Source organism: Synchiropus splendidus, chromosome 8 (genome assembly GCF_027744825.2).
Source record: "Synchiropus splendidus isolate RoL2022-P1 chromosome 8, RoL_Sspl_1.0, whole genome shotgun sequence".
Classification (NCBI taxonomy): Eukaryota; Metazoa; Chordata; class Actinopteri; order Syngnathiformes; family Callionymidae; genus Synchiropus; species Synchiropus splendidus.
In genome coordinates this window covers 22,406,939-22,419,642 of record NC_071341.1, presented here as the reverse complement: position 1 = coordinate 22,419,642, position 12,704 = coordinate 22,406,939, and the positions used below count along the sequence as shown (strand labels likewise).

Below are 12,704 nucleotides of genomic sequence, written 5' to 3'. Positions count from 1 at the left end.
AAAAGAAGAAGAAGAAGACGAAGAAGACCTGCAGTTGTTGCACTACATTATTGCACACCATGGCTGAACTCATTTCTCTGTGGTGATAAAAGCAAGGAAACTCAATGTGAACTTGATCCATTGAGCTTGTCTCAGGTGTGTTCATGCTTGAAATTTGATGCAGAGATAAACACAGTCAGGATGGAATAGACAAGCAGCTGAGGTTGAAATGGAGGTGGAGGATAAACAGAATAACACATCCATGATTCTATCTATCTATCTAGATTTCCTCCTTCTTTCCTGCTCAGGATGTCTAACTATTGTTTTGTCTACTGTTTAGTTTGATTCCTTCACCATTGAGCGCCACAATAATCTTTTTTTTTATGTGAGCTTAAACAGGAACAGGTTCCGCTGAATGTCAGTACCAGTATTTACTACTCAGCGCAGAGAAATGCTGGTGTTATTTGCAGTTGCAAACGGCTCATGCAGAGTTGGCTTCGCTGGAGCTTTTGCTTTTGCGCCTCCAGTGAAATGCTGATCACTTTCTGCAGAGGAAGTAAGAGTCGAACGCAGTAGGGGAAGTGGTCATGAGTTGACAGGTACTGGTGCAAAACCACAACCTTATTATTTAGTTGAACTGAACAATGGTGTCGTCGAGATCAGAAGAGAGGACGCTGGTCTTTCGCAGACAAAAACTAGTCAAAGAATACGAGCACTTTATGAGAGACTGACGCCAACACTTCAGCATCTTTCACGCCCTGTCGACAACGGCAGCTCCAGAGCCAGCGTCTCCAGGCTCATTCATAACAAACCTTATTTTCCCTCCTGCATGCATGCGATTGTGAAATATTTGGCCGAGAGCAAGATTCTTTCAGACGTTCAGACGAGTGAAAAGTGAAATGTGGCCTGCAGCGGTCCATTTGCTCTACAGAGGTATCTAATAATGGAATTCTAAACTGCTCCATGAACTCTAGCATCAGCTTCTGACTTTAGTTCTTCACTCTTTCGTCACTATTTCTTCTCACTTTGTTGCTCAAAGGTTGTGTCAGGGCTAAACACACTAAGCTGTTAGATTAATGGTGAATAGGAGGAAAAAAACAGAGTTAAAGTGGTGAATAACCGTCTTAAAGTTATTAAAACATTACGGAAAAAGCAGCGGTAAAAACATAAAAAGCATCATCGTGACAGATTCATGGTGGTGTTTTCTGCCTTGTGAACAACATCTTTAGATTAGATTAGATTAGCGTTTTGCTTCGATACTGTACGTTACAGTGGCGCAATTCTGAAGCTTTTGTTTCACTAGTCAGGTGATGGGTTGATGAGGTTTCATGAAACAGTAGAGATAAGTTGATGAGGGTTTGTAAAAAAGTGTCCTAATTTTCTGAGCTCAGTAGGAGGCGCACTTGGTTTCATTATTACTTGGTTTCGTATTTGGATTAGAGCAACCATTTCAATGAAACTTCACCTCATTTTTAAACCCACAATGCCACCTACTGAGCTCTAAAAACAAGGACACTGTTTCATGAAGCTTCAGCTGCCCATCACTAGCAGTAGGTCCTACTCACACTTCCGGTCAAGCTGTACCTTGTGAGCCAAAGAACAAGATGGTGGAGTCATGAGTAGGTACACTCTCTCTTAAAGATCAACTGGGAGCGAGTCAAAGGAGAAACACTACTCCCCTGCATCTATTAACTGGAGGCTTATACTAGGGAAACATCTGTGTGAGGTGCAGCTTGGATTTGCCGTGGCAAATGGATGGACGGACGATGAAACCCTGCCATTGTCTGTTTAAAACAATAAACTTCACTTATTAACAATGTTTTTAGTTTGGTATTTAGGAATGCGCTTGAGAATATTAAGAATTTTGCAGATAATAATTCATAAATATTCTAAATGAAAATGCTGATTGTGGATCTGACATCAATGTAACTTGAGTTGAAATGTCTAGGTTTATGCAGCACTGTGTGTCCAGCGTCACTATTTAATAGTTAAAAAAAAACAGACGATTTTTGTAAGAAACACCGGACAGTCATGTGTCTGACGTGCACAGAAGCTATGGCTTTGGTCTCCCGTGTTGATGGTGCAGTGTGTGCCTCCTTAACTCATCTTGAACTGCTTCAACAAGCCACAGGGTTTAGTTTTTAAAAGCGCCTCAGTTAGTTGTGTTTAGCTTGTTCATGCAAAACAGGAAGGACGGCGCGTAAACACCACTCAAGTAAACCTTCTGAGCAGATGCAGAACTTCCACGTTCAGAGCTGTCGGTGTTTACACCACGCATGGATTCCTGCATGCTCAGCTCAGACTAGTTTTCGGGTCACCAGCCAGTGGCACCGGATGCTTCCTCTGTGAACACCTCACCGTTACTTGTTTCATATGAGGAGAAAAAATGGTGACCCTTTGAAGGTATCTGTCGCAGCCTGACCTCAAGATGGTTTGGACTCATGGGGAGTTAGGATGTGGTGAGGAGGTCTTCGGGATGGAGAGGGTGGATACGGATGGAGGAGGCTGATCTTCTGACATTAAAAAAAGGTGAATAAAAAGAGGTTTAAAGTAAAAGTAGTTCAGATGTTGATGTTCAACCACCATCCTCCAGAAGCTTCGCCTTAAAGGGGGCAGGACTTCGCGGGGGCGTTTCCAGCGTGCAGGACATTTCAGGAGCTCACAGCTGTTGAAGTGAAAGAACCGGTCCCTCTCGGAGCTGGAGAGGAGGAAATGAGCAGGAGATTGAAGTGTAATGGGAGTCAACCTGTGCCGAGCTGAGCTGGAGTCCGCGCGTCCTGGCGCAGACCTCGCGTCGCCCTACTGACTAACTCCGGGAGGAGCCGCCACAACGCTGCATCGATGCTGGAATGTCTCGCGGCTCTGTGCGTTGTGACCCTAGTGGTCGTGATCTGGCCCGGAGCCAAACTTTTTATCGCGCGGAAAGGACTGAACGCGACCGGTGAGAAGTCGCGCAGCGTGGATCTGATCTGCAAACCGTCGGCTCTGGCCAACTACCTGCTCCGACACTGCGGGAGCTTCTCCCACTTCCAGCCGTGTGTCGGCTGGCGGTGGAGGTCCAGCGCGGTCCTCCAGAGCCTCTACGAGGCGTGGTGGCCCCACCACAGCCCGGTCCAGTTCGTCAGGGACCACCTGCAGCTGAGCGACGATGGGCTGGTGGCTCTGGACTGGGCAGTGCCGGCGCACCAGAGGCGACGCCGAACCTCCAGTCACTCCACCAGCCCGGTGCTGCTCATCATCCCAAACTCTTATGGCAAGATCACCCGCAACGTGCAAGAGGTGAGCTGTTTTTTTGCTGCTAAAACTATTGCTGCATTATTGCAGAGTTTGGTCAGCTCAAAATATATATGACTGTAGCTCTCATGGTCAATATTAACAAGCCAGATTTTGACATCATAGTTTGAGCACTACACCTGTCTGTCAGGTGGAAAGAAAACAGTCATGTTCATAGTCCTCCAGAGAGTTTCTGTTTTACCCTGGAAGGGAGGGAAAGGTGATTGATGACACCTGCTGAGAGAAGTCAGAAGACAAGGTCTGTAGTTGTCACACTTGGTAAGTCAAAGTTCACGTCTGTTGCTCAGTTATTTCCTTCACTGAACACCTCTGTGGAAGGGGTTCCTCAGGTCAGGTCCGCCACAGGGCAACACTGGTCCCGGTCAGCTGCTTTCCCCAGGCACATTCCAAAACACGCAGCGATCATATGGCGACTGTGAACTGTTGTGTGAGGAGTTCAGTCAGTCAGGAGTCTGGAGATGGATGGAGCTTGACTTGAATGATTGATAGTGCGGCATATTTCCAGAGGGGAAGAAGGAGCGCTCTGTTTTCTAATCCAGGTCTGCGGGGAACTCTGTTTGGGTGATGCTGACTCATCCAAAGCATGAGTCAGCATCACATAAGCTGCGATATACGCCAAGTGACACTCCATTCAAACTCCTCTGTGTCAACTTTAGCGTCAACACTGGATGCTAAAGTCGTCCTTGGAGCAGAGGGCGCCATCTATTGGGCCCCTCCAGTGAGGACACTGTTTCGTGAAGCCTCACCAGCACATCACTACTGTTCACCTTCCCATGGTGTCCTGATCATCCATATAGTGGGCCAGTTTGCATGTCACACGAGTCACATGACTTGTTCTGAGAAAGGTTCTTCAGGAGGAAAGAGGAATTGAGCTCCTAGCACAGCTCTTTGATCAGGCAGTGCTATGAAAGCAGCCATGATTCAATGGTCTCACGAACAGGCCTCATGCCAGCTCCATGTGAGTTCACTCCAGATGATCTGAAAACACAGTGGCACATTAGAAAAGGATCAAGAGATGTTCACTGAGAACGAGGGATAGAAAAATAGCTCTGGATTTCACAACCCCGAGCGATCGGAAAGAAAAGCGGGGGGGTAAAAAGAGCGAGTGAGGAATTGCAAAATGTCTCATGAGTCGAGCTGCTCATCTGTTCTCTTCTGCACCTTGTGCGTCACAGGTGGGGCTTTTATTTTGTAGCGTTCTGTGTGGTTTGGGTGACGTCATGCAGAGACGAGGAGCACTCTGTGTGCAGTCTCTGTCAACTTCTGTTTCAAAAAGCATATTTTAGGAGCTCATTGATGCGGGATGATCTTCCTCCTCTTGAATATTTCATCAGTTTCCAGTGCCCCACATGAAGCGTCCAACCAAGGCTTTTAGAAGGAGCTGTTTTGGGTGAGATAAATTTGATACATGATTTACACAACGTGAAAACCATAAGGACTGTTCCTGATCTGTCAGCCTCTTCCAGCGGCAGTGGAAGGAAGGAATGGAGCGACTCTGCTCAGCAGGTTTCAGCTTGCCCTTCGATACACCAGTGCCTCTGTGGACTAACACCGTGATCCGGCGACACGCAGGACTCTACCACAGACCAGAATAGAACCCCAGACTGGTTATCCTGCTGTGAAGGAACCAGGGAGTTGCAGCAATAGCAACGTGTCATATTCAGTGTTTCACTGTCTGTTCTAGTGAAAAAGAGCTGAGCCAAAAGGCAAATTTTGAAGTTGAGTCCCTCAAACTGTATGGATGCTCGGATGCAAAATTTGTTTTGTTTTTGTGTCAATATTGAATATTAATATTTCTGCTGAGAATCTATTTATTTCCCACATTATTACGGCAGCAAGACACGACATCAAATCTGTTTCCTGGTAAACAGTTGGGAAGCCGAGCTCAAGCGCTTCCCCTGTTTAATACTCAGGACAAGGTTCTATTTTCAAACACCAGCTATCGTCAAGTGTTTAGCAAGGACTCGTAGCTAGATTCACATAGCTAATGCTAGCATTGCTAAGCTAAGTGTCACTCCAAAAACAAGCCTCTTTTGCCAGAGCTTTACGCCGGTTACAAGAGACATGTTAGCGCTGTCTGCTAACCACTGCTCAGCATCAGTATATATAGAAAAGATCATCCCAGCCCCAGTGAAGAAACTTGTAGAAGCTGGTGCATCTTCTGTGTCACTAACTTCGGCTACATTTTAGAGAGTCAGGTTTGTTCATTTGACTTCAGTAAAAGGAACAACTGTCGCTCCAACTGAACAACATTTGATTAATCCTTTAAGCTGCGAGTTATTCAACAGGAATTCCTTCAGAAGCCTCTCAAAAACGGCACGACTCTCCGACTGGTCGATGTGAAAACAGAGGCCTGTGTATATATATGTATAGTGTAAATGGCCACTGTGTTTGTGTTGTAGTTCCTCTTTCACCGCACTAGTGGCAACACCATCATGAGCTCTAACAACTTTGTGATGACACTGTAAGCAAGAACTCAGCAAGATCTCAGCTACTGCTGCTGTGTGAGAACTCTGAAAACTCGGTCCACTCCGTCTGAGAACATCCATGGGTTTGGCGATAGTGGGACTGCAGCCAGGCAAGAATTCATCCTGAGGTGTTTGTGGCTTACGTGGGAGAGTAAATGTCTGAGTGTGGAGTGACTGCTGCAGGAATGTGTCACTGAGCTGTCAGAAGTATCCACAGAGGTTCAGCCTTATAAAGGCTGACCAGATCAGCCGTCGACGACTGATGCAACCCTTGATACTTGGGCAGGTCATGTGTGACTCTGAAGTGTCCCAGACCTCTTTCTTGCTCTATTTGGCTCCAGTCCGGGTTTGTTAAGGGAATAATGTGTAAATGAGCTTGAAATAATCCTTTCGTAACACAATAGTGCACAGCCAGAATACGATGTTTGTCTTTATCTTGGTAAGAAGAGACAAGGCTCTGAGCCAGTAGTTACTATGTAGTTACCACTACTTGTTTTTTTTAACTTCGGCTCCGAGACAAGAGACGCGAGTACATGAGGCATGTTTTCATGCCTTTGTTTCTGTTTAGTATCCCAGGTTTCAGTTCTCTCGCTGAGACACCGTACTTCACTCGCACTTCACTCACACTTCACTCGTACACCGGCGATTGTTTTCCAAAGCAAAGTGGCTCCATGTGTGTCGAGGTGTGAGAGCGCAGCAAACAGCTGGCACAAATAAAGCCGTATGGACATGGGAAGGGAGACGCCAAGCTCTTGGCCGGGTGGATGAGGTTGACTGCTACATAGGGCTGGTCAGTCAATCGGTTTTTTTTTATCGGGATTACCATTATGTCTTCCTCCGATTATAAAAATGTGATTTAGCCGGAGACTTGTCTCCCCAACTTCTCTCATTCTGTCCCGATGCACGCAGACGCTGCACCACTCCTCGTCCGGAAGGCCCAGAGTAGCGCGAGGCTCCGCCTGTCAGCGAGAGAGCTCGAGCCTCTGTTTACACGGCATGTTGGACGCTAATATTAGCCACTGTTAGCTCCCGACTCGGTACAACGGTGGCATGGTATTCAGCGTCAGAACCTCCGAGGAGCAGATGGTCAGCCAGCGTTCTGAGTCACAAGCGCAGTGATAGCTGCTTGTTGGAGATGCTTTGAAAACCAATGATTATTTGGAATTGGATAAATGCTTAAGAACAGTCGCTCGTGCTCAACCTGAGACAGGGGTGATGAAAACAAGCGCCCCTTGTCATTCATCATGCTGCAGGAAGAGCGCTCAGATCTGGAAGTATTATCATTTAACTACTGACTTGTCTCATGAAAAATGACAAAAAAACCTTGGCATGTTAAATCACATCTTACAACATCAGAACCACAGAAAAATCTATGCATCCCAGTCAGTATTTTCTCGTCTCCACTGTTCTCTAAACCCAGACTTTACAGATTGGAGTTTCGAGATTATCATTTTTTGCCGTAATCGTCCAGCTCTACTGCTATGTTTTTGCTATGTGACTCCAGTCTAAAGTGTTCCTCTGTTCTCTGTGCAGTTGTGCGACGCGGCGCTAGCTAATGGCTACCTCCCTGCCGTCTTCAACCGGCGCAGTCACAACGGCACCCCACTTACCACCGTCAAACTGCAACAGTTCGGAGACCCCTCGGATCTACGAGAGGCTGTGCGCTACATCCGCTATCGGCAGCCTGCAGGGAAGCTCTACGCGGTGAGCGAGAGCACGGGGTCGGGGCTGCTGCTGTCCTACCTCGGGGAGTGTGGATCCTCGAGCGACGTGACGGCGGCTGTCTGCCTGTCGCCGGTGTTCCGCTGCCAGAGCTGGTTCGAGGGCGGACTCTGCTGGCCTCTGCAGTGGGTGGTGCTGCTGTACCAGAAGACGTGTCTCAGCAGGTGGGTGAGCCGAACCAAGAACAAGGGGCTTGTTTCGCAACCAGAAAAGCATTTGTCAAACGGAAAAAACATTATTTTCAGGAAGGTTTGTGAGTTGCAATTCAGTTTGGGCTGTCAGTTTTACATTCAGGTGTAAGAGCACAATTACAAGAAAAGTGAAAAAGTGACTTTATTCTTGTACATTGTATTTCAACTGGCTCTTCTTTCCCTATATTTTCAGTCATATTTACCGGTGATGTGTGTCATGGTGAAAGCTCCCTTCCAGGAGCTGCTGCGCTTTCATTCCAATAAGGGCAGCGTGACATTTAAGAAGCAGCCTGGTAGTTGAAGAGCACATTTTAATTAAAGGTTTGAAAGCTGCATCCACCTCCGCTAACCAATCAAATTAAAGGAGTGGATGGAAAAGCCAAACAGGAACGAGAGCTAATCGTGTTGATCTGGAACTGGCCTCCTCAAGTGATACTTACGCTACATTAGTTAGCGTGTTTTGTTTCGGTTGTTTCAATATAAATGGTGTTCACTCATAAACGCTTTTTAAAAAGACCAGCTAGTGGAAGGACATAGACATAAAGGACATAGAGTGAGCGTCAGTGCTTGATCCGGACCTGAAGCATGGCGAGATGTGCAGCAACAACGTATACAGCATCGCAAACCGGAGGCTTTATTGATTGAAATCTTTGAGCAAAGACAGGTCCAGAACCAAGATGGCCGCCCACCCAGTCATTTTGAGAGCACTCATTTCCTGTTTCCGAGAGCATGTTTTCTGTCAAGCAAAGCTCGCACAGTTTGCTCTTCAGTCGGAGATGGATGTCCACGTGTATTCTGATGTAGCATTTGGGTTTGAGAGGATCCATCGCTGATGCTGTTTCTTTTCACGGTAGACAGCATCCTGGTGTTGTGTTTCCGACTGAGCTCCACACCTCCACGGTTGGAAGCTTCATCGCAGTCTTGGCTTCTGGCTGACACAATTGTTGACACTTGAAAGTGCCTGTGAGGTGATCATGCTGGGGATGTTGAAACGCTGTTCTCTCTGCTTTGATCTGGGAGCCAGTGGCAGAGGAGGATCAGAGTTGTGAGTACAACGCCTGCCAGTTTCTCAGCAGCATCTCCTCACACTCAGGACGCTGTGCTGGCTTTCACTATATTGAGGGAACGTCACTGTTGGAGGGGAACTGGGTCACTTCAGTGGTCTTGAACCCAGTCAAGGGTTCGATTATTGGTAGATGAATGCTGTTTGAAGGACCTGAGTGCGTCCAACAGGATTAAAGTCAACCACACTTGCAGAAACGACCCATCTTTACATCTTTTACTTTAAAATCTTTGGTTCTGATATCATTGTACATAAGTGATTTCTTTGGTCTGAAATTCTTTCCTTTAACAATTCAGTATTTTTATTTATTTACTTGGTTTTAGTGGACCATATTTGTAGGGATTTTTTTTCAAGAAGTTTTTTCTTTATTCACAAATTTTTCACAAATTACATATATTTCATGATAAAAAATGGAGACGGCGATTATTCACATTATTGGTCAAGCTTTTTTTTTTTCTTTCGTCTAAAAAATAGATGTTTCCCTATATTTGACTGTGAAAAACAGATTGGATCCCAATAATTTTGGCTACAATAAGCCGTGTATGCATGTGTGATGCAGATGGTGTGATATTTTCCTTTTTTTCTCTCGGACTTTTCAACTTTTACAGCGTTTTGCATTGTTCAAGTATCACTGAGATGTCTCTTTTCTCCGCGGACATGTCTCTATGGACATATTTGGGGTGTCAAAAAGAACATGTCGACCAAAAGACGTACAGTGTCAACAGTGCCTCGCTGTTATTGCCAAAACCCGAGGTCAGTGCAAAATGACAAAGCAAATGAATAAATGAACGAACAGACGATTTTTCATGATGGTTTTGCAGCGGTGACAAAAAGAACGGAGCAGGGGTAGTGAGGGACTGGTGAGGCTTCATGAAACAGTGTCCTCATTTTCAGAGCCCACTAGGTGGCGCTCTCGGCTCTAAAATCTTTGGATTAGAGAAACAATTTCACTGAAACTTCAGATCGTTTTTGATTCTAAAGCGGCAACTTCTGGCTCTGAAAATAAGGACACTGTTTCATGACGCATCATCTGTCAATTATAACGGTCATAAATAACCTGTACCTAGGGCGATCTGGTGACAATTATCGTTAATATCGCAATATATATCGCAAAGAAAAATAAAATGTATCTGTTTCCTTTCAGCGCACTTAAAGGAACACACCGCCACTGACCCCTCCCTGATCTTAGACAAGTTAGTATATGTTTCACTCTGGCACGCAGCGCTATCATGCTAGCATTTAGCATTGCTAGTGGTTTCATCACGTTGGTTGCATTGACGGAAGTAAGAGTGGGGCGACGGGCCAAGTGCTTCCAAGTGTAATTCCTTTTTATCCACTTAGAAAGTGGCCAAACATACGTGGGACATATCACTCCTCAAGGGAAGACGTGTAAGTGCGTGCTACTAACTGAAGTGTGTTTTGAATCCAAATGACACCACTAGCGATGCTGTATGCTAACAAAACAGCGCTGTGCACCAGAGCTATTGAGAGTTGTGTATCAACTCCTCTACGGTGAAGGATGCTGTGGCCGTTTTTCATGACCATTTCAGAACTAGAGTTGTGTTATTCATTGTACATTCTTTCTTGGCAACCTGTGTCTGGCCACTTCCAAGTCGATTCAAACTAGAAATTCCAGAGTCTCATGTCAGATTGGGAGTGAAGGGTTGATCGACTTTCACGATGATGCGGGACGGAGACAGGAGAGTGACTGGCAAAGTATTGGCAGGAGGCCTTTGGAAAGGCGGTTGCCATGGCAACAGACGATCCGCTCTGATGGACATTGATTCTGTGAGACACTGTGACCCAGGTGAAGGCTGGGCAATCGATGCCAATTGGGAATATGGAAGCCGTGCGCCCCCAATCGATCCTGCTGATGATCCGGTGGTGTTCCTCACCCTCATCTGTGTGCACAGGTACCGGACCGTCCTGGGAGAGACCATCCCTGCGGAGAGGCTGTTCAGCAGCTGTTCCATGCGCAGCCTGGAGGAGGCGCTCTTTTGTCACAGCTGTCCTTCCTCCACCTGGGAGTCCTACTGGGAGCGTAATGAACCTCTGAGAGACGTCGATGAAGTGGCTATTCCGGTCCTGAACATCTGCGCTCAGGACGACCCGATCCGAGGAGAGACCCAGTTGACGGTTCCGTTTGAACTCTTCGAGACCAACCCTCATTTTTTCCTCCTGCTGACAGAGCGAGGTGGGCACTGTGGGTTCTCCACTGACTCAGAGCGCCATTTTGCCACCGGCGCGAGCGGTCCTGCGCCCGCAGCGAGTGGCGGGCGGCCGCACCGCCAGGTCAGGTGGAGCCACAGAGCCGTGCTGGAGTTCTTCAGGGCCACCACAGACTTCTTCGCGGCGGAGGAGCGAGCTAAGCAGCTGGCTCTGAGGAGGAGAGGGCTGGGCGGGGGAGGCGGGGGGAGAGCTTTCAGACACCGCAGTGTCAGTACGTGCAAACGGCTGCCAGTGTGTTCCCACAACATTCATGCTATCTACAGCTGGCAGAGGTCCTACACCAGATGAGGGGCCTTCTCTTACACTGTGCGAGTGAAGAGTCAAATGCTGAGTGGGGAGAAAAACAAAAGCCGAGAAAGTAGGTCAGAGAGTCATTACAGAGCCGCACTTCTGAGAGACGTCGTCCTCTGCTCCAGGCTTCGGCAGCTCTTTTTGCATGGGCTGTCTGACATTACAGAAATGGTTGTACATGCTGTCGGTGCGACACAGAAATACGTGTTTTGTCAGGCCACGTTTTTATGCTGTGCAGTCATGAGCCATGTCTGCAGGACACTTGCTGTATGAAGTGCATTTAAAATTCATGAAGTTGTGTTAAAGAAGATCAGCGCAGAATGATGATTAAATTTTCATATCATGATGTTTGGAATATGAGACACATTATTCATGTCATAAATTGTCATATTCATTTTTTATGTAAAATCATAATTAGGATTTACACCAAGAAAAATAAACTAAATGGAAATATTTTGTTCAGTCTGAAATGAAAAAACAGATTATATATATATATATATATATATATATATATATATATATATATATATATATAAATAAAAGTGTTGGCTAAAAATGTTCTCCTGTAAAAACTTTCACATTCATGTGCCCCACATTTGTGCCGCAACAGTGGTATTTTACATTTTTTATGTGTTGAATGTTTTCTTTGTGTGTCTTTAGTGAACTGGATCAAACTTGCATGGACATCAACAGAAGGTGCTTGGTGACACTGGATGGGTGGTTGAAGTAGTGCATGACCCAACAAAGCATCAATCGTTCCTTGTTTATGTTGTGTGCTTAGTTAATGAAACACGAGCGGTTCGCTCCTGATGTGTCATTTCCACGTCAGTATGGTTCCTCGTGCACGCCGAGCTGTGCTCCCACTGTGTTTTCTGTGTGCCCTCAGAGCGTGATCTCACCTGACAGCCGGAGCAGACCATTGTCCACATAAATGTTCACCTTCGTGAGCAAACACTGGCGTAGATGATGTAAACTGAGGTGACATTTGTGCCGCACCGCTGGTTGATAATTTTAGAAAAATGGGTCGGCAGTGTCGCACCACTTGACGTCCTTACTTCCTGTCTTACGATTTCTGAATAAAAATACTCCAAATAGCTTTTGAAAGTGTTTACTTTCTTTCCTAACAAAAATAGGAGACAAATATAAGACATACATTTCATGCACTGTTGATGAGGTTTGTCTTTTTTTGCCCATGAATGTTTTATTGTCTCCAGATCTTCATCTTCAATGTTCTTTGTCCAGCTCGTCCACTGCCTCTCCTCTCCACATGTCCCAACCCGTCACAGTAAGTCCATCCTCCCTGACTTTGTTGACACATTATCCATCTGTTCTCTGCACCTGTTGCTCCCAGTGGAGACCTGAACATCTTCAAATCTGACACCTCTAACTAGTGATGGGCTGGTGAGGCTTCATGAAACAGTGTCCTCATTTCAGAGCCCACTAGATGGCGCGCTCTGCTCTAAAGTC

At 46.2% G+C, this 12,704-nt stretch overlaps 1 protein-coding gene across 1 annotated transcript; it reads left to right on the top strand.

Moving 5' to 3' along the window:
• The first annotated feature begins 2,629 nt into the window (after positions 1–2,629).
• abhd15a (abhydrolase domain containing 15a) lies at positions 2,630–12,317 on the top strand. The gene is made up of 3 exons (XM_053873150.1): positions 2,630–3,258; positions 7,275–7,627; positions 10,631–12,317. The coding sequence occupies exons 1-3, from the start codon at positions 2,821–2,823 to the stop codon at positions 11,232–11,234; spliced, it is 1,395 nt and encodes a 464-aa protein (XP_053729125.1). The 5' UTR covers positions 2,630–2,820; the 3' UTR covers positions 11,235–12,317.
• The last annotated feature ends 387 nt before the right edge of the window (positions 12,318–12,704 follow it).